Here is a 21686-nt window from a genome sequence, read left to right as displayed (position 1 = left end):
AGTACACTTGTTTTTATGTGTTGACTAACAAACAAATGCATTTGGTTATAATTTTTTGTTGTGTAACTTGGTATGACATGTAGTTAATTTCACCAAATGCTGCAACAGTGTATTAACTTGACCTTTTAAAACTGTACAATTAGAAAAGCAGTAACCTTAGTCAGTACAACTGTAGTATTATTCTTATGCAAGCAGGTTTAATGAGCTCACATAAATTGAGAGATAGTTGTATTTTTAGACTTGTTAGATTACTTAAATTATAGATGTCAGCTTTAAAGTAAATCCTTCTTTTGAGCTGTGTCTTGTGTAAATAAAGACATCTGGAGACGAGGTAATGAACTAAACCGAACTTGACCAATTTGTAGTTAAAAGTATATAATTTATTTTTTTCGGCCTTTATTGCATTGAGGTTGTGTATTTTGAAGGACTGTTGAAAATAGTCTTTGGTGAGCATGTTTTTCTTCCAAAACCTTTCTTTTCACCTGAGTTGTATAATGTCCTGTCATTAGATTTTCAGAAACCTTCTGTTCACACCAAGGACGGGCACTGGAAAGATAAATATTACAATATTAGCGTATTATGCATGCTAATATTCTATTCTATGAAATGCTTCACCTTGTCAAAGCAGGCTGGATTCTGAACGGCTGTCAATGTTTTTATCATTCATCTGCTGAAAACATTGCTCTGAAAGCGATTCCAACTTAAAACTATATCTTTATTGCTAATGTTACAGTCATCGTCCTTGTGTGAACAGCCTTAACACTTCTGGAAACAGTTATCCTGAAAATTTACAAATTTTACAGATAAAGGTAAACAAAACTGATTCTGGAAAAATAACAGTAGATACAGGTGCAGTAAATACTACATTAGACTGAAATATTTATGCTTTTATCCAAATCGACTTACAGTGCATTCAGGCTATCAAGTTTTACCTATCATGTGTTCTCGGGGAATCGAACCCCCAACCTTGCGATTGATAATGCAATGCTCTACCACTTGAGCTAAAGGAACACATATATACAAATATATTAATGAAAATTCATGCTGTGTATGACAGGTTAAAATAGGTACTTTGTATTTGGGAACGGAGTCACATTAAGCCTTTTACAGTACAGGTTATGAATGTTTTTGCGATTTGGTTCTATTAAGTTGTGTCTGGGACCCTAAATATGCATTTTGTGGTGATGAAGTACGCCTGATGCCAGGCTAGCATAAGCAATGAACAACGAACACTCATTCCTGATAGAAATGCATACAAAAAAAAAATCAAGATCTTTAGAATAGACATTTATTTTTAATTTTGGACACAAATAACATTTACATTATTTTACATCAGGGTGTTTACTCAGGGCTTTGCATTTACTACTGATTCAAGTGCTTTAGCCACTTGGTCAGCGTTCATGTTGTCCAGTGAAACGTTGTGTTCTTTGCCAAAACCTGAGACAGAGAGATGCATCGTTATGCTTATGTGGTCATTTGTATGAATATGCTTTAGTTTTCTGGAGTAAGTTCCCACCATATTGTGCCCACAGCACGGGCTGAACTCCAGAGCACTCTCGGATCAGGATGGGGAACTCCGGGTTTGCCTTCTTTAATGTCACATAATGTTGCTCAATAAAATCCCTAAAATAAGAACAACAAATAAGAAATAGTGAGACATAAGAATAAAGCTCCTTGTTTTTATTTCTTTCTCAAATTCGCAAAATGCTTGCTACAGATGCGAAAATGCATCAAATTAAACCTTGAACTGATTTTTGATTTTATTTTATTTTTTATGATGGACAAAAGTTTCGGAGGCAGTGTGTAAAAGTGACTGACACAATGTCAGGTCGTATTTATTTATTTTTTTTACATGCAAATATTTCGGAAGAGAATTTCAGACTTTCAGACCTTAAGACTGGGATCTAGTTCCACTCTGAACTAAAAAATAAAAATTACAATATTCGTCAGGCCACACAACCCATTTATCAATTTTAATAATTTCTAATATGCTGATTTGGTGCTCAAAAACATTTATTATTATCAATGTTGAAAATATTTTTGGGGAAATAGTGACACGTTACAATTATAAGCCGTTGTTTAACATAAAATAAATTAATACTTTTTCTAGCAATGCCTTAAACGGATTAAAAGAGAGAGCAAAGGCATTTACAATGCTACAAAACATTCCTATATCAAATAAATGCATTAATCCTTCTATTCATCACAGAATGCTAAAAAAAAGTATCACGGTGTCCACGAAAAAAAATGAATATATAATTAAAGTAAAAAGGTTTTAATAATAACAAGAACCATTAATAAATAATAACAGAGCAGTATATTAAAGTTATTTCTGAAGGAAAAAAAATATATTCAAATAAATTTATTTTAAATTGTAATATTTCACGACATTAATGGTTTTACTCGATATTTGACGAAATAAATGCAGTCTTGGAAAGCATAAGATCCCTTTAAAACAAAAATATATATTACAAGGCAACAACAACTAAACAAAAACATTTATTTATTAAAGATTACTCTGAATTAACCTACGAGCAGTAACGATAAAGAAATAAAATTATGGAGAAATGAAAGACAGCGGTAACGTTATTATTAAAACGTAACGTTACATAAACATTACTGCGAGTGACAGACACAACCTCTGAAGAGAACAGTTACTCTCGTCCTGTCCCACAGTAAACAGCGCCAGTACTGCACCTGGTTCCCTGACTGGCAGCTGATATCTGGCACAAGTGCAGACGGACCTCACGCAGATTTTTGGACAGATTTGAGCCGATTCCGCGAACCACAGCCGCCGCCATCACTGTCACCTTCACGAACGGAAGTGTTCTTCTTCTGTTGATGTTTACCCGTCGCCTGCAAACAGGTTTCATCTACATTACCGCCACCTACTGACTGGATGGTATTAGTTACTCTCTTTCAGAAAATGATCTTTAAATAGTCTTGAAAAAGGCAGTTAATAAAAAGTAGCTAAATGGGACACCACACTAAACAAGCTCATCTAATCAATAGTCGCCAGTGTTGAGGAAAGTTACTAGCTGCGTCCCAAATGATGCACTGTACACTATGCACTCATATGTACTCAATCATGTAGTGTGTGAATTATATAAGGTTATTTTGTCATTCATAATCTGATTCTGATAGCCCCTTCCCCTTTATTACATAATTAAAACTGCACAGTTGAGTGCATGAAGTGTCCAACACTCCACACTTTTTCAGTTATTTAAGTGCATCATCCGAGTGTTTAAAGTGCACTTTTTCTTTTTGGAATTTTCAGTGTGAACCATAGACTGTGAACATGGACGTAGTATCCGTGATGTCACCTGTAGACTCCTAAAGTGCGCTTTTAAAGATTAAAGAGTTAGTTCACCCAAAAATGAAAATTATGTCATTAATGACTCACCCTCATGTCGTTCCAAACCCGTGAGACCTCCGTTCATCTTTGGAGCATAGTTTAAGATATTTTACATTTAGTCTGAGAGCTTTCTGTCCCTCCATTGAAGCTGTGTGAATGGTATACTGTCCATGTGCAGAAAGGTAATAAAACATCTTCAAAGTAGTCCATGTGACATCAGAGGGTCAGTTAGAATTTTTTGAAGCAACGAAAATCCATTTTGGTCCAAAAATAGCAAAAACTACGACTTTATTCAGCATTGTCTTCTCTTCCGTGTCTGTTGTGATCGCGTTCACTGCAGTGTAGTGATATCCGGTTCGCGAACGAATCATTCGATTTAACCGGTTCTTCTTGAACCAGTTCACCAAATCGAACTGAATCGTTTTAAACGGTTCGCGTCTCTAATACGCATTAATCCACAAATTACTTAAGCTGTTAACTTTTTTAACGTGGCTGACACTCCCTCTGAGTTAAAATAAACCAATATCCAGGAGTAATTCATTTACTCAAACAGTACACTGACTGAACTGCTGTGAAGAGAGAACATCTCGGTTACGTATGTAACCTTGGTTCCCTGAATAGGGAACGAGATGCTGCGGTGACGTCACCACGTATGGGAACACCTTCGGTGTGACGAATGTCTGAAGCCCTATACCATCCCGCCAATCCTATTGGCCAAATAGCGCGTGGCACCGCCCAGTCATGCGTAGGCATATATATACCTGGTGCCGCGCGCCATTTACCTCAGATTTCATGACGAGAAGGGAAGAAAACTATCAAGGTACGGCACGGCCAGAACCGCAGCATCTCGTTCCCTATTCAGGGAACCAAGGTTACATACGTAACCGAGATGTTCCCTTTCATAGGTCACTTCGATGCTGCGGTGACGTCACCACGTATGGGAACGCTATACCATCACGCCTGACGTACCTGATAGCTTGGATCCAAGGAAGCATCTGCTCAAGCGGAGAGAACCCGGGAGCCAGGGGCCATCCTCACATCCAGACTGTAAGACCTGATAAAAGTGCTCGGTGAGGACCAACCTGCCGCAGCACAGATATCATCCATAGAAGATCCACTGAGAAAGGCTTGAGAAGAAGCCACTGCTCTTGTGGAATGACCTTTTACTCCTAAGGGCGAAGCGAGCCCGCGCGCCTCATAGGCCAAGGAAATAGCCTCCACCAGCCAATGGGACATGCGCTGTTTCGTAACTGCATGGCCCTTATTCTTATGTCCAAAACAGACAAACAGCTGGTCAGACTCACGCCATGGGGCAGTGCGATCCACATAAGTCTTCAACGCCCTCACAGGGCAAAGACTTAGATCTCCAGACTCTGTCGCAGCAGGAGAAAAGGCCTCCAGGACCACCTGCTGAAAATGAAAAGGATTAGACGCGACCTTAGGAACATAATTAGGCCTAGGTCGCAACAACACTTTCACAGAGCCTGGTGCAAACTCCATGCACGAGGGTGAGACAGAGAGAGCCTGTAAATCCCCAACTCTTTTAAGGGAGGATAAAGCCATGAGAAGAAGTGTCTTAAGAGACAGGAGCTTATCCGATACAGTTTCCAGGGGCTCAAACGGATGCCCTGACAAACCCAGTAACACAATGGATAAATCCCATGAAGGAACTCGCACAGGGCGGAAAGGCCTCAACCGTCGCGCACCCTGTATAAAGCGAGAAACCAGTGGGTGACGACCCACTGAAACACCACCTATATGCTCATGGTGAGCTGAGATAGCTGCCACATAAACCTTCAAGGTGGCTGGTGTCAATCCCTCCGAAAAACGGTCTTGAAGAAATTCCAGTACTGAAGCCACAGGGCAGTAAACTGGATCCACATCATGAGTTTCACACCATGTCATAAACAGTTTCCACTTGAAAGCATATAAGCGTCTCGTAGAAACTGCTCTAGAGTTCAATATAGTCTCGGTAGTTTCAGCAGAAAGACCGGGACATATCAACTCACTCCGCTCAGAGGCCACGCCCACAGGTTCCACAGATCTGGTCTGGGATGCCAGATCCGTCCCTGTGCTTGCGATAATAAATCCCGTCTGAGGGGAATCTCCACCGGAGAGCCCGCTAACAGATTGATGAGATCCGCAAACCATGGCTGTGTGTGCCATCGCGGAGCCACCAGCAACAGCTGTCCCACTCTGTCCCGCCGTATTCTGCATAATACCGCTGGGACTAGCCGAATCGGAGGAAACGCATACAAGCTGGTCCTGGGCCAGCTGTGAGCTAGCGCATCCAGACCCAGGGGTGATGGAGGGCTCAGGGAGAACCATAGCGGGCAATGCGTAGTCGTGCTCGACGCGAATAAATCCACTTCCGCTTCCCCGAAAATATGCCATAGGTGATTCACCGTTTGGGGGTGTAATCTCCATTCCCCTTGTTCCAGAGTCTGCCTGGATAATAAATCCGCTCCGAAGTTCAGTCGTCCGGGGATGTGAACAGCCCGGATCGACAGAAATTTGTCGTGAGACCAAAGAAGAATCCGCCTCGCCAGTCTGCACAGAGGGCGAGAACGTAATCCTCCCTGATGGTTCAGATAAGCCACGACCGCAGTGTTGTCCGTTCTGAGAAGCACATGACGGTCGGTCAGTAGACTCGAAAAATACTGGAGAGCCAGAAAAACCGCCAGTAATTCCAATTTGTTTATGTGCCAGCTGCGTTGTGCCGCTGTCCACACTCCGTGGGCTGGGCGCCCCTGACAAACAGCTCCCCACCCGGTCAAAGACGCGTCTGTCGTGACAGTCTCTCGGGAAGCACAAATTCCCAGCCGAACCCCGGTGAGGAGAAATTCGGCTGATGTCCATTGCTTTAACGACATCACACACCTCCGCGTCACCGAGATCGTTCGATGCGGAGAACAACGGGGTGAAATATTCTGTCGTTTCGTCCACCACTGAAACGGGCGCATGTAAAGCAAACCCAGGTGAATCACGGGAAGCGCCGCCGCCATTAGACCTAGTAGTCTGAGGCACAGTCTCACTGTCACTGTGTGACCCGCCCTGAAGTGCTGAACGCATGACATAATCGACTGAGCGCGCGGGGCAGAAAGCTTCGCTGTCATCGCGCGAGAGTCCAAATCTACTCCCAGAAAGGTAATCCGTTGAGAGGGGATTAATACACTCTTCTGGAAGTTTGCGCGTAAACCCAGGCTGTGTAAATGATTTAGCACAATATCTCGATGAGAGTGTGCTTGAGTCTGAGAGTGCGCTAACACCAGCCAGTCGTCCAGATAGTTTAACACACGGACGCCCCGGAGCCGCAACGGGGCCAGAGCTGCGTCCATGCATTTTGAGAATGTACGGGGAGCTAGCGCTAAGCCAAAGGGAAGAACGCGGTACTGATACGCTTTGCCCTCCAAAGCGAATCTGAGGAACTTCCGGTGTCTCTCGATGATCTGAATATGAAAGTAAGCATCCTTCAGATCGATCGTGACAAACCAGTCGTTTGGTTGAATCTGAGACAAAATAGATTTTACCGTCAACATCTTGAATTTGCTCGACCTGAGTGTAAGATTTAGACGGCGTAAATCCAGAATGGGTCGTAATCCGCCGTCCTTTTTTGGTACCACAAAATAACGGCTGTAAAACCCTGACTCCATCTGAGAGGGGTGTACTTCTTCTATAGCCCCTTTGCTCAGTAGAGCTAACATTTCCTGTCTCAGCACCGCCATGTCCATCGGTTTTATCACCGTGGAGAGAATTCCGCGGAAAGGGGGCGGGCCTTTCCGAAACTGAATGGTGTATCCGTGACAAATTGTGCGTAACACCCATTGAGAAATGCCGGGCAAGCGTTCCCACGCGGCCCGAAACAATATTAGCGGTTTCAACATGTTCGTTTCCTGCAGCGCTGTTGCACACATAGAAATGTCCGGGCACGAAAGACTCATGGTGTTCGTGCACAGGGGAAGTATATGCAGAGCAGGCGTTGTATCTCGTTGTACGTAATCCTGAAACATGTCCACGGCAGGAATTAGGCCAACAGATTGAGCATCGGGCTCTGCCGCTAGCGAAACAGCGGCGGCTGAGCGAGCCGTCATGACGGGCCGTTCGATGAAGACCCTTTGAAGCGCTCCTCGAGCTCTGAAAACTGGATCGTGCATAGTGTCTGAGGAAGCGATTGGTGTTACAGTTGGCTCCAATGCTGTTCGAGGCGCTGTTTGCGGCGAAACAGTCAGGGTTTGAGCGTGGGGACTGCAATGAGAGTGTTGGATGCGCGAAAGCGGTCCAACAGCGCTCTCTAGCGGAGGGCACAGTCCCTGGCAGGCAGCGAAAAAATCAGGAGCTGCTGTTATGTGCCCGAGGGCGAGAGGCCTTGGCCGTCGAACTCAGGTTCAATCTTTTTCGCTGGCGTTGTTGAGCCGGTGGAACAACCCTAGGGCCCCAGTCCTTGCGAGGGGGCGCCATAGGTGAAGGCTCTTCCCGAGAGGGCACTTGCTGGCGGTGAGAGGAGGTTGAGCGAGAACGCGCGGGCGCCTGACGGCGTTCAACCTCTCTGGGTCTGCGGGGAATCAGCTGGCGGAAAGCGGCTGATTGTTGTTTCGCTGCTGTGAACTTCTCCACCACTGAAGTGACCGCCTCTCCAAATAAACCGTCCTTAGACACAGGGGCATCCATGAGGAAAGATTTATCTTTTTCCTTTATATCGGTGAGATTAAGCCAGAGGTGGCGCTCAACCGTAATTAATCCAGCCATGGAACGGCCCACTGCTCGAGCAGTATGTTTGGTAGCACGAAGCGCCAAATCAGTAGCTCGCCGTAGTTCCTTGACCGCCTCAGGTGTAATGCCGTCCCCCTCGTCCAATCCTTTTAACAGCTCCGCTTGGTAGGCCTGAAGGATCGCCATGGAATGAAGCGAAGCAGCCGCTTGACCAGCGGCCATATAGGATTTTCCCACTAAGCTAGACGTGACTCGACACGCCTTCGAGGGGAGGAGGGGGCGGGACTTCCACGCCGCGGCCGAATTAGGCGCAAGATGTTCGGCGAGAGTCTCTTCTATCGGCGGTATCGCTGTATAGCCGTGACTCGCCATGCTCGAAATGGTGGCGAAATCCGCGGCTGCAGCGTTCGTGATGCGCGCCGCAAACGGCTGTTTCCAGGACCTCGAAACCTCCTGGTGGAGGTCCGGGAAAAAGGGTAAAGGCCTCCGGGGCTGCGCAGGTGTCCGACTAGTTAGAAAACGGTCGTCCAGCTTCGAAGAAGGTTGGGCCTCGGCCTTCTCAACCTCCCATTCCAGCCCCAATGTAACCACTGCACGGGAAACCACATCCAACAGCTCACTGTAGGAGGGGGAAACACGCCTCTCCTGTCCACTAGGAGGGAGAGGGCTCGTGTCGGCCGCGAAGTCCTCAGACCCCGAGGCCGCAGTGGAAAGAACGTCGTCATCATGACGGTCACAACCGAAGGAGATGGCACTACATGCCCCCGGTGTGGGCCGTAAATCCTCACAGGAGAAAACGACAGGTTCAAAAGTTTTCCTGTGTATTAGGGTAGGGGAGAGCGAGCGATGTGGAGAGTAATTTTCCATCGCTGAACTGTCCTCGAGCTCCATGTCACACGTGTCACCCCAAGCTATCACCTCGTGCGGTGCCTCGGCAGTCGCAGAAGTGGTGTGGCGGGGGTTAGACACGGCGACATCGGAGAATACATCTACCCTCGAGCGAAGGACCCTGAGTCGCAGGCCATCGCAATGGGGGCATGAAGAAAGGCCGCTAAGCGCCTCCTGTGCGTGGTGTAAGCCTAGGCAGACTACGCACCTGTCATGAGTGTCCCCCTGAACGATGTACCTGGTACACGGGTCCTTGCACTTCTTAAAACTCATCGCGTCCGCGGAGAGGAGTATACTGCTCGTGATGATTCGCTGAGAACGCGAGACAATAGGGCACAGAAGATTCGCTTCGTACTGAAGGAATGAAATCTGAGGTAAATGGCGCGCGGCACCAGGTATATATATGCCTACGCATGACTGGGCGGTGCCACGCGCTATTTGGCCAATAGGATTGGCGGGATGGTATAGGGCTTCAGACATTCGTCACACCGAAGGTGTTCCCATACGTGGTGACGTCACCGCAGCATCGAAGTGACCTATGAAAGGGAACTGAAGATGAACACTGAGCCGAGCTAGATAACGAACGAACGATTGACTCGTCCTCGAGTCAAGAACCGGTTGCATCGGTTTTCAGATCACCAGTAGTGATGGGAAGTTCAGTTCTTTTCCACGCACTGGTTCTTTTGGAAAGTAAGATTCAATAAATCGGTTGAAGAAAATGGTTCACCGGTTCTTTTGCGCTCGACGTGATGACGTCATGATTGCCCTTGATTCAGCCTTCGGTTTACCCGCGCTCATAACATTAGCACAGAATCAGTTCAGAATCAATCAACAAAAGAACTAGTTCAATTAGAATCAATTAGCTATATAAACCAAAATCACTATTTGCACCAGGCTGTAAACATGTTTTTTTCTGCTGTAAAATTGGGCATTTTAACATGGGGAGTATGGGATTGACTCCCTTTTGCAGCCAGCCTCAAGCGGCCAGTCGATGAATTACAGATTTAGTCACTTCCTTGTTGGCTTCACGAGAGAGAGCGGGGGGTTGCTGCTCGGTGTTAACGCACTACTCACACTGTTTATACTACAAAGTGTCATAGGATAGTGCATAAGTATGCGATTTGGGATGCACCTATTTGCTAATGCATTCCAATATTGCGAACACATCCGAACGTACAATCGCTCAATATCAAAACAAGGTGCCAAATCTGCACCTTGACTAGCCAGTTTACAAGCATGAAAGCATTTAGACTACGTCATTTGTTTACTGTTTACAGTAAACAAATGACGTAGTCTAAATGCTTCCACGCGTTAAAAAGACAAATTTACAGCCATATGTTTATTTTTTTAATTTATTCTTTTAGGTAAAAAAATAAATTTCTTTCCGACTTGCGTTTCTTTAGTGTAGTCTACCTTGTCTTACCTTGCATTTATGTGTACGCTGTAAATAGAACACTGATTTACAGTTGTTTGCTGTTAATAGCAAACAATAGCAAACAAATCAGTGACTGGATTTATAAAACGTGGAGAAATAGATTTTTTAAATTGTATATACACGCTCGTTCATGTATTCGGTTTATTAACTTTTATTTTGTATCTTTAATATTTTCGATATATTTAACAGTTGGTTTGGTAACTATGGTAACCGAAATAACCGTTAACCACTGTTGAATGAACTCCACCGGAAGACACACCGACGCGAATGTTTCTCTGAGATCTGCTAGACAACTATTTGTTAAGGTATCGTACATTTTACTATTATTTTTTATTTGCTTAAACCGCAAGTAACAGCAACAGAAATGAAACAATCGACACGACGCGATAAAACTAATTTTACATCGTAAAATTGAACGAGGCATTTTCCCGCGGCTGCCTCGCGTAAGTTAGACTGTAAACAAACACTGTTAAGAACATGGACGAAGGATGAATTATATTCTACATAAAATTTGTAGAAAATATGTACAAAATATCCTTACTAAAAATACTTGTCTCGCCATTATGTCAGAAATGTAACGTATATAACGCTATATAATATCACACACAGCAGTAAAGTTGGGGAAAATGTACTTAATGGACTTGAAAAGCAATCTTTGAATCTGGTCTTTGAAAAGTACATTGTAAACCAATAGAGCTACGATCAAACTTGGGCTTACCATGCTTTTGGGAAACGCAGAACCCATAATGAACTCATAATGTAAGTTGTGTTTTCCTTTGAGAAGATGTGGAAAGCATTGCTGGACAGGGCTGTCCGTCTGCAGCAGGACCTCCATCACTTCACTAAGCTCTATGATCAAATCATGCTGTTTGTGCTCTTGATGAACACTACAACACAAGTGGCAATGACATTTCAAGGTCTCGCACCAGGTAAAGATCACAGCAGCAGCCCACGAGAATAGAAAACACGCAAAGTTGCAATCATTCAAACCGTTTCGTGTTTAAAAGCATGTACAATTACATTGATTTAAATCAGTGAAATAGTGGTTTTTATTTTTTAATAAATTGGCTGATGGTGAAACGAGCATTTCTACAATGAAAGCTTGTTTATGTCACACACACACACACAAAAGAAAACAAGACTTTTTATTTGCTAGTTTTGTTTTCTCAAAATGTTGAGAAATAAACAAAAAAAAGGTCTTAATTTTGAGATAAAAAGTTGTGGTTATTTTTATTTAATTTTTTTTTTTAATGCAGAATTCATGCCGTTAGGCGACAACCTAAACACAATATACGTAAAAATGACTATGTGCATGTTTAATATCTCCACTGCATTCATTAACTTTCCATTAGAAGTAACAGCTCCTTTGTACAATATTTTCACAAATGTCGAGTTGTTCTCATCAGTACTAACATATTGTATTTCCTGTTTGTTTCTTAGCTTGTGTTTATGAAGCACTGGAGGCAGTCTTCTTGGCTTTTTATACGATGGAGTGCGTGTTAAAGCTCATAAGTTTTGGCTTAAAATACTTCAAAAGCATGTGGAATATTCTGGGTGAGCTGGCAAATCTGTTGTTTTTCATTTCCTATTCTTATTTAAAGCAAAATTCTCGTGAATTTAATATCATGGTTGATGCAAGCGAAAACTATATATAACTGGGGTAAGAAAATACATAACTCAAGATACCTTTTTGAGAACAAGTCTTAATATTTGATGGTTTGTTTTATTTAAATAGTGTTTTGTCCTCTTTTTCTAGTAAAATATATGATGATGCAAATGATTTTTTTGCAGTGTATAGGAACTAACATAACGTGATGTTTTATTGTTTATTTCTCCAGATTTCTCGGTCACTTTGGTAGGGTTGCTAGACCTTTTTCTGGACAGCAAACAGTATGATAGTGAGCGTTTCACCACTTTTTTCCACCTCCTTAAAATGTTCAAAGTGTGTCGAGCATTCAGGATCTTACGCACACTGCGGTGAGTGTTTGAGTCTTTAACACCAAATGCACAAGTTGAAGTTTGAACAATCCTAAGGTGGAAGAGTTGTCCAAAAGGAAACAGGATCTAAGAACAGTGTCTTCATCTCAGGTTTTTCAGTGGTCCCAAGGTCATCATGAAAGTAATAGGAAAGTCTTTGAAGATGAATGGAATCATCTTCGTGCTCATGTTTTGCATCTTTGTCATGTTTTCCATTCTTTTCCGACAAAACTTAAGCAAGTCCGACCCAAAGCGATTTGGTTCCATGCTCAATACCATGTCTACACTCCTCCAGCTGTTGACACTTGATGACTGGATTAACGTCTATTACACCAGTCGAGACAATGGTTTGCTACAGAAACACATTCACACTCTTTATTTTTTCATAAGAGAAAGCCAGCCTACTGGTCTACTATTTAAGCTGCTGCTTCTTCTTCTTCTTCTTCTTCTTCTTTGTCCTCTTCTTATTCTAAGACTAAATTCCAAGACCTCCAAGACTAACTTCCTAACCTCCAGTTTTAAAGCTACAAACACCACACTCAGGTCACACCTGACTCGGGTTGCTATATCTTCTCTATCTGATTGGACTTATGATTTTCTTTAAACGGATAAATAAAAACTATGAAATGTCCCATAGACTTTTATTGAGGGGATCAAAGTTTTTGTACAGTAAGCTGTCTATCACTAGCAAAGTTGAATGAATATCCTAGGACAAAATGTTAAAGCATGCTAGCAACATACTAATTCATGCTAGCAATGTGCTACTCATCCTAGAAACATGTTAACATGCTAGCAGCAACATGTTAAAACATGCTAAAACATGTTAAATCATGTTAATCAAGTTAAAAGCATTAACAATGTGCTGTCATGCTGGATACATGCTATGTACATGCTAAAACATGGTAATCATGCTAGAAAAATGTAAAATACGGTAATCTTGCTAGAAACATGTTAGCAGCATGTCAACAACATGTTAAAAATGCTAACATATTAGCAACATGAACATGTTAAATCTTGCTAGTATCTATCTATCTAAACTTTCACCTTTCCAAACTTCAAGCTTTTACAGCTGCTTCAAACTTTCAGGCTAGGCTTTGTCAGCCAATCTCAAAGTTTACTCTTCTAGTTAAAGACTCATTAATTTTTCTTATAAATTTTCTTATTTTTCTCATTAATCTTCTTATGTATGTTAACAGGTGCACCTGATGTTATCATCTTCATCGTCTTGTACATCTTGACTGAATACTACATCCTTTTAAGGTAAGTCAAGAAAAGCAGTCACACATTCCCTTCAACCATCAGTAGTAAGGGTTTATCTGTGGCGTGGGCCAGTGGGTCGGAAATGAAAATTACCATGCTAACATTTTAATTGGCCTCGCAACAATAAATTAAATGACTAATAAAAAAATAAAGCTAATAATGATATACATTTGATATAATCTTTGAATAATTTTCAACATATGGCAGATTGGGTGAGTGACAGTCCCTTTAAGTGTCCTGAAACCCTCTGGTTCCAGAACATCCACAGTTTTTATGCATCATTAGTATTTTGTAAGACAATGTGCTCACAAATTGCATTATCCATTTTCTCTATAAAAACAAACCATTGGTGTAAGTCTGATCTATGCAGTGACGGTGGACACCATCCTCAGCAACAGAAAGGTCAGAGAGCATCAATAAAAACAATTATCAAACACAGTTCTAATCCTACATGAAGGTTTTCATTGACACCGTTCACACTTACTGAACATGTTCACATTCAGAACATGGTTGAGGAACAGCCATCGCCGATCCAGACGACAGGTGAGAGCTTTGTCTTTCACTGGATAACTTCACATGCGTGATTTGATCAAAGAGATTCTGTATCTTGAATGTATTGTGAATTGCTTGGATATAAGCATTTGCTAAATGCATAAATATCAATGTATGTAGAATAAGTCCATGCCTAGTAGTGAGGGGCGCTTTAAAAACACTGCCACGTGAAGATTGAAAACCTTGTTTTGAACCAGTTATTACGTATTAAACTGCCATGTTCATGAGATTTAAGTAAACAAGGCTTATTTACATTGACACTGTTTCCAAATTTCAATGGTTTGAAGTAGTATAAAGATAAATTCCTTGTGTTTGAAATAAAGCTCTTTCCGATTCTGATAAAAAGGTATTTCTATCATAGACTGTAAAAAAGGTTTCTATGCACATTTGAGAGAGTTTTCATTGTAGTTACTCCATTCTGACCAGCATGTGGTGTTTCCAGTGCTTCCAAAAAGTGAATAATTTCACAAAGCAATTGGTTTAGTTGACTGAAAGTCACAAAAACTTTGCTTCTTCTGTCACTAATGAATCATGCAGTAACTTTGGACTAAGGGGTTTTGTCTAAAGCACTGTTGTTGGGAGTTTATGTATTGTATCTATCTATATATTATGTTCCATTTGTAATGTTAGTCATTATTTTTTTTAGAGCAAATCAAGAGTGAGCCGACTGACGACCAGACAACCAAGGTTGCTTTCTCAGAAAACTATTTTATTGAAGGGTAAGAAATGGAAGTACATGTTGCTACAGGTTCCTCTTTATTCAGTGGACATTAACATAGATATCCAGTTCCAATATGGTCAGGCAACCCAGCACTGATTTGAGTGATTTCAGCATCGCTTACAACTTAAAGAGACCCTATCATGGATTTTTCTTAAATGAACATCAGTTCACACGGATAATTTATTGCAGTCAAGCATCACCTTGTCGTATGCAGCTATTCGATATTCCGGCTTGCCTTATGAATGTTAGTGTCTACTAAATAAATTAACTTAAAAAATAAATGACTACAAAGAGCATGTTTTATTGCATTATTCAAGTGCAGCAAAAGCATCATATTGAAGTTATTATACTTATTGGGATGTTGTTTATAGGAAGAACATTCGGATGGAACACTGTTTGAGGATCCTGGAAGCTCTGGAGAAGAATCAGCAGTTGTTTCGGAAACAAACCAATTACCTTTACAGGCTGGTTGACAGCACTGAAATGGTCAGTCTCAGCTTTTTATGAAATTTTTACAAGCAATTATATGTTTGAAAACACGTGTCTTTTGGGATAGTTATAAGAACATGCAACACCTTTATTGAAAGTTATTATAAAAAATATTTAAGTTCAATATTGAGCATGCAGAGTGTGTTGGTTAAAAATTGAGTTTAGCAGATAAAATTAACCAAAATGGTCACAATGGTTCAGTATTTCTATTTTAGGGACACTTGCATTTGATTTAATACTGTTACTCTACACAAATGCAATAGTACTATGAAGAAATCATCCAGAAAACTAGTCATTTTTTTGTGTTTAGGGACCTTCTTTTTACCGTAGAAAGGAAGCAGATGAGGATGAACTAGAGGACAGCCATTGAGAAGATGGTCTCATGTAGTATATTCACAATATAGTATATATGTGGAATATATTCTTTCTCTCAATTATAATATAGCATGTGAGTGTTTATGTTCTTTATCTCCATTATAATATAGTATATGTATGTCTATATATTCTTGTTTAGTAAACAATGCCACTTGAAAGTTTGGGAAACTCTTGCAGAATCTGTGAAAATGTGAGTAATTTTAACAAAATAAGTGAGATCGTACAAAATGCATGTTATTTTTTATTTAGTTCTGTCCTGTGTAAGATATTTTACATAAAATATGTTTAAATTTAGTCCACAAGACAAAATATAGCCGAAATTATTAAAATGAACCTATTAAAAAATTTGTGAACCCTTGGTCTTTAATACTGTGTGTGGTTACCTGGATGATCGATAACTGTTTTTTTTTTTTTCTGTTTAGGGATAGTTGTTCATGAGTCCCTTGTTTGTTCTGAACAGTTAAACTGAGAACTGTTCTTCAGAAAAATCTTTCAGGTCCTGCAGATTCTTCAGTTTTCCAGCATCTTTGCATATTTGAACCCTTTCCAGCAGTGACTGTATGATTTTGAGATCCATCTTTTCACACTGAAGACAACTGAGGAACTCAAACACAACTATTTGTTTGAACTGATGCTCCAGAAGGAAACATGATGCATTAAGAACCAGGGGGTGAAAACTTTTGAACTGGATGAAGAATTTTTTCTTTTGTAGAAATATATTTATATTTTCCATTTAGTTCTGCCCTTCAGAAGCAACAGAAGATACCTACATGTTTCCTGGAAAACAAATTAATTAAAATTTACCTTGATCTTCAAATTCAGAACCCCCCCCCAGCTCTTAATGCATCATGTTTCCTTCTGAAGCATCAGTAAACGTTTGAACCTTTTTTAATAGTTGTGTTTGAGTGCTTCAATTGTCCTCAGTGTAAAAACAAATGGGTCTCAAAATCATACAGTCACTGCTGGAAAGGGTTCAAATATGCAAAGATGCTGTAAAACTGAAGAATCTGCAGGACCTGAAAGATTTTTCTGAAGAACAGTTCTCAGTTTAACTGTTCAGAACAAACAAGGGACTCATGAACAACTATCCCAAAACTGAAAGACAGTCGTGGATCATCAGGTAACAGCACACAGTATTAACAACCAAGGGTTCACAAACTTTTATATTTTGTTATTTTTATAATTCTTGCTATTTTTTTTTGTCTTGTGGACTAAATGTAAACATATTTTATGAAGAATATCTTACTCTATTAAAAAAATAACACATTTTTTATGATCTCTCTTATTTTGTTAAAATCACTCACATTTTCACAGATTCTGCAAGTGGATAACAAACTTTCAAGTGGCATTCTATATGGGATTTTGAAAAATGTGTTGATCTGATTGAATTTGTGTTTGAAATAAAAACAATCCGTTCTATTTGTTCAGTATAAATTAATGAGATTAAAATCATCTGTTGGAAATGATCAAAAGTAGTTCTGTTTTTGTTCTCCTCTAGTTAAACCTGATATTTCTGTCTTTTTATACATAATAAAAATAGTTCATCTAAAGAACAAAAAAAAGTTGATTCAGTTCCAGAAATGCTGTTTTTCTTCAGCTGGCTCCTTCATTGAGATGGTTAAACATGTGTATCTTTCATGGCTCTCCAAACAGGAAATGCTGTCAACGGAGAGCTTGTGTTTATGCGAGTATGATGAGCGTGTTTAGCGTGTTTCCTGCTCTACATCAGTATGTGGGAAGCATTGATTTCAATTGTTTGCTGTAAACTAACAGGTAAGAGAGTCAATATCTTTCATATATCTTCACAATATCTTGCAACCCTGTAAAAAGACTGAGATAAGTGAGTTAAAGGACTGATCTGAATGCATTATTACTGAGATCACCTGACCTGATCAAATTATAAAATTAGTTGTATAAACTTTGTCAGATGATGTCAGAAATTGTAATTGTGCATTAGCTTGATCTGTAACCAGGGGTGTTTCTAGGACTTGAAAACAAGGCTGTAATTCTATGCAACTTTATCATGTTCATGTATGTTCATATTTATACGCCAAACAGGGACTATACATTTATTATTAATTATTATACCATTATTGTATTTGGTAATTATTATGATGCCTTTATTAAAGAGCTAATTGATTCAGTGCAGTTCACCAAAAGTCACACAATAAAAAATCGTAACCACTGCAAATAGAAAACAGATCAAATTATTATTTTATTACAAATAGAACTAAAACTACATTACACAAATAAAATAAATAGGAGAATATATGAAAAGTAAACCTGTATTTATTAGTCCTAATTATATTCAATATGTTTATTTTCACAAACTGAGAATACTGTTTCCAGCATATTTTTAAATGCAATTTTATGATTGTCTTTGGAGATGGATCTTTACTATTCCTAATTAGGCTCATTATTTTGAGCAATTATGTGCCTTCTGAAAATGTTACTGCAGGATGGTTGAATAATTGTTTAGTTGTTTCTTTTTTACATAAAGGGTGTACTTTTACATATGAAGTTCAGGTAACGTTAAAAACCTTGTTCAAGCCCTACAAATGTCAAAAAGTAGGCCTATTGGTTAGTTCAGGCTATAAAACATCTCAAGTGCAATAAATCACCTGGCAGTGATGGCTCTACAGTAGAAATCTCCAAGCAATCTCCAGACATTTTTGACTCTTTTCTGTATTTAAATGTCTTTATTGAGAGTATCAAAAACCATACACTTCCTTATCTTTTTTTATTCTTACACAGAATAAAGATCCTTTTCTTTTGGCAATTGGCGCCCAATAAGTTCATTTAAATAACATTCCTGGCAGTTAAGATATTGAGGAACTTATGTTTGGATCACAAATGTTATTATAATTTCAACGACTTTGATGATTGAAACCAAAATATAAAACAACTATTAGAGAAGACAAGCATTTTCTAGATTGAATTGATATTGTATTGTTTTGCACTGAAGCTTTCTCTCTACATTTTTGTTTTGTTGGATTTAGTAAATACATGCATTGTTTTTTTGCTGCAGAAACTTTAAAACCAAAAATGAATGACCCATCTCAGAGTACCTTTATAGAACGTACAGATTATGAAAAAACAAGAGAGACAGAAATGCTGCAGTAAAGGGTTAATTAATTTGCAACAGGACATTACTGCAGGATAACAACACAGTAAAATGCAATACAGTTGCAATTTATTATGTGAAAATATAAAATATACAAACGGAAAAAGCTACAGAAGAATAACAAAATAAATATAAAGGGAATCTTCTAATCTGCCCAGTCTTGATGAAAGAAAGATTTAGTCATATAATCTCTATTAGGATCAAATGTGAGGATAAGAAGAAAACATCTGAAAGAAATGATGGAGATGGTATTTTAAGCTTATATCCCGTGCCTGTCATTAATGTTTTGATAAAGGCTAATAAAAGTTTTTTACAGGTCTGGTGGAGATGCACAGAGATCTTTCTCTTTAGCCACCTTCTGGATCACATGAACATTTCCAGTCTGTAAAACAGGGACACAGATGCGGTCATAATAAAAATACTCATCTTTTAATCTTTCCCCAGTTTAAAATGCAAGCAGTTTTTCTTCCTTTTTGACATGAGACAAGTATTTAACAGAGATTAACTGATATTGTATAACAGTAACAGTAGTATAAAAATAAGTGAATAAATAGATAAATAAATAACCCAAACACGTTTACCTAATTATCATAAAGTATGATACAATTTTAATAATATATAAAAAAAATGTCTTGACATATATATATATATATATATATATGAAAGGTTTCATGTAATGGATAGAGTTGAATGAAAAGTAACTTTGTTACCTGTAATGATGTTCCCTCCTGTTCTTTAGGGTGAGTAAGAAAGAAGCACTTCCAGGGACAGGACAGGGTGCTCTGGTCCCAGGGCAGCTGATACAGGAGCACTGGAACAACATCTTATGTGGTGACCTGCAGGAAGAAAAAGTAAATACTGTAAATTCTATCAAAAATAAACAACACACACAAAAAAAAAACAATGCAAAAAAAAAAGGAAACTTTTTAGTCAGAACATAGTCAGATAATTTTCATAATGTTTTAACATTTTTTTTTATTTGCATCCCTTTCATGATTGGAACACAAAAGGGATTTCTGGTAATAAGGCAGCCAACACAAGGAGCTCTGGCACAGAGAGCACTGGGACAGGCATGACAACACATCACTAGGAGCTCAAACTCTGGGCAGGCGTTTTGGGTTGTTCACGGCAGGAACTTTTTGGGACCTCTTGTATTGGTGCAGCCGAGAGTACTGGGTGGTCTTTTCAGGCACTACTGATACTCAGAAAACATCACATAGAGCACTGAGTTTGGGACAGCCATGAGATGCAGCCATAACAGAAACCTCTTGTGAGCAGTGCAGATGTGAAAGTTAAAAAAAATGAAAGTGACGTGACATACAGCCAAGTATGGTGACCCATACTCAGAATTCGTGCTCTGCATTTAACCCATCCAAATGCACCAAACAGCAGTGGACACACACACACCGAGCAGTGGGCATCATTTATGCTGCAGCATCCGGGGAGCAGTTGGGGGTTCAGTGCCTTGCTCAAGGGCTCCTCAGTCGTGGTATTGCTGGGCCGAGACTCAAAACCTTGAACTCTGGACCCTCAAAACCTTGAACTCTGGACCCTCAGATTAAAAGTCTGATGCTCTACCTACTGAGCTATCTGGGCTCTTGAGATGAGATGAGACAGGGACCTCTTGGAGTGATGACATCATGTTGTGGAGGCAGTAATGGGACAGTGACATACACGTCCTCAAGCGAGCAGTACTGTCAGATGAAAAAAAAAACGTGCTGATCTTAGGCTCGGCAGCCGAAACCATTCATGGTGAATTTTTTCATTTCCGTTTGGGAAATGTCTGGGGTTGGAGCTCCTTTTCTTCACAACATTTATGGAGACCTGAGACAACACACCAAACAAAACATTAGCCTAAAAACATTACATTACAAAAGCAAATGTGGCTGAAACCAGTGTTGAGTACTCGGACTCGGTCTCGAGACCGTATTTTAATGGTCTCGGTCTTGTCATGGACTCGTGTGCATTTTGACTCTGTATTGACTCGAACATATTAGGAATCTGACTTATGCCCGAGTGCACTCGAGTCCCAATTAAAATATTTCATGATTATTACTGTATGTTAATGTTTCTTTAAATTGATGTATGATTGACACATCCAATGACTGGTGATTTTCTTGTGACGTGAGACCATAGACTGTATAAAAACAGCGTGAGACGTTAGCGTAATGTTAGTGCAGAGGCAGCTGGATTTTTTTTTTAAATGTCTGTTACACCAAGCATTATTCAGTTTGCATATAAGAACCACAAAGAGTTCGTATGCAGTAAGACTTTAAAAAAGAAACATTCTGGGATATGTAAATTCTGTGGTACATCAATCACAGAAGCAAAGGGAACAACTTCCAATTTTCATCGACATGTGGAGCGAAAGATTAAGATTAAGAACTCATAATTTCTTGTATATGCATACATTTTACACATCAGCTAATGCTTAGTTCGGCCGCAGCGCAGAAGTCTACTTTTTAGTCCGGCTCCCGCCAGTTTCTCTCCCACACCTTGACCTGCCCGCTCGCTTCTATTTTACGCTAAGTTACCCTCCTGCCATCCGCCTGTAGTGATCCCGCTTTCCAGAAAGCCACATTGCTACATTATTTCTCTCAACTGTGTTATTTTTTACAAAGTAGGACAAAATGGTCACAAAACGAGCACTTAATACTGACAAGTAACAATTCATAATTCTAATAAAATTACCTTTACACCACATACTATGTGGCCATTTTACCCTTATTTCCACCAAACATTTTACATACTCTTGAAGATTTCTTTAGGTCTTGTCTCAGACCCAATCTCTCTGGTGTCG

General features: G+C 40.0%; 2 protein-coding genes and 1 long non-coding RNA gene across 7 annotated transcripts; 1 reads left to right on the top strand and 2 right to left on the bottom strand.

Annotated features, from left to right (window-relative positions):
* Positions 1 to 1272: 1272 nt before the first annotated feature.
* LOC132117508 (NADH dehydrogenase [ubiquinone] 1 alpha subcomplex subunit 2-like) lies at positions 1273 to 11159 on the bottom strand. Its single transcript, XM_059526839.1, has 4 exons — positions 11107 to 11159; positions 2698 to 2856; positions 1517 to 1623; positions 1273 to 1437 (listed from the first exon to the last, which is right to left on the bottom strand). The coding sequence occupies exons 1-4, from the start codon at positions 11142 to 11144 to the stop codon at positions 1346 to 1348; spliced, it is 396 nt and encodes a 131-aa protein (XP_059382822.1). The 5' UTR covers positions 11145 to 11159; the 3' UTR covers positions 1273 to 1345.
* Positions 10606 to 20149, top strand: LOC132117506 (cation channel sperm-associated protein 1-like). Of its 5 annotated transcripts, none has more exons than XM_059526838.1 (14): positions 10606 to 10693; positions 11173 to 11317; positions 11829 to 11942; positions 12227 to 12365; positions 12603 to 12712; positions 13562 to 13625; positions 13982 to 14027; positions 14129 to 14168; positions 14824 to 14896; positions 15270 to 15384; positions 15698 to 15835; positions 17434 to 17535; positions 19626 to 19737; positions 19897 to 20149. In XM_059526838.1, the coding sequence occupies exons 1-11, from the start codon at positions 10625 to 10627 to the stop codon at positions 15755 to 15757; spliced, it is 975 nt and encodes a 324-aa protein (XP_059382821.1). In that variant the 5' UTR covers positions 10606 to 10624; the 3' UTR covers positions 15758 to 15835; positions 17434 to 17535; positions 19626 to 19737; positions 19897 to 20149. The 5 variants fall into 5 exon arrangements, with proteins under 5 accessions (XP_059382821.1, XP_059382817.1, XP_059382819.1 ...); XM_059526834.1 differs by having other exon boundaries at positions 12477 to 12712; XM_059526837.1 differs by having other exon boundaries at positions 10612 to 10698; positions 12477 to 12712.
* On the bottom strand, positions 18536 to 20574 carry LOC132117509 (uncharacterized). The gene is made up of 3 exons (XR_009425764.1): positions 20465 to 20574; positions 19597 to 19722; positions 18536 to 19268 (listed from the first exon to the last, which is right to left on the bottom strand). It is a non-coding gene; the product is annotated as an uncharacterized LOC132117509 (long non-coding RNA).
* Positions 20575 to 21686: the final 1112 nt, after the last annotated feature.

The sequence above is a fragment of the Carassius carassius genome, chromosome 36, assembly GCF_963082965.1.
Source record: "Carassius carassius chromosome 36, fCarCar2.1, whole genome shotgun sequence".
Taxonomy (NCBI): Eukaryota; Metazoa; Chordata; class Actinopteri; order Cypriniformes; family Cyprinidae; genus Carassius; species Carassius carassius.
This window is presented reverse-complemented; position numbering and strand designations above follow the sequence as displayed.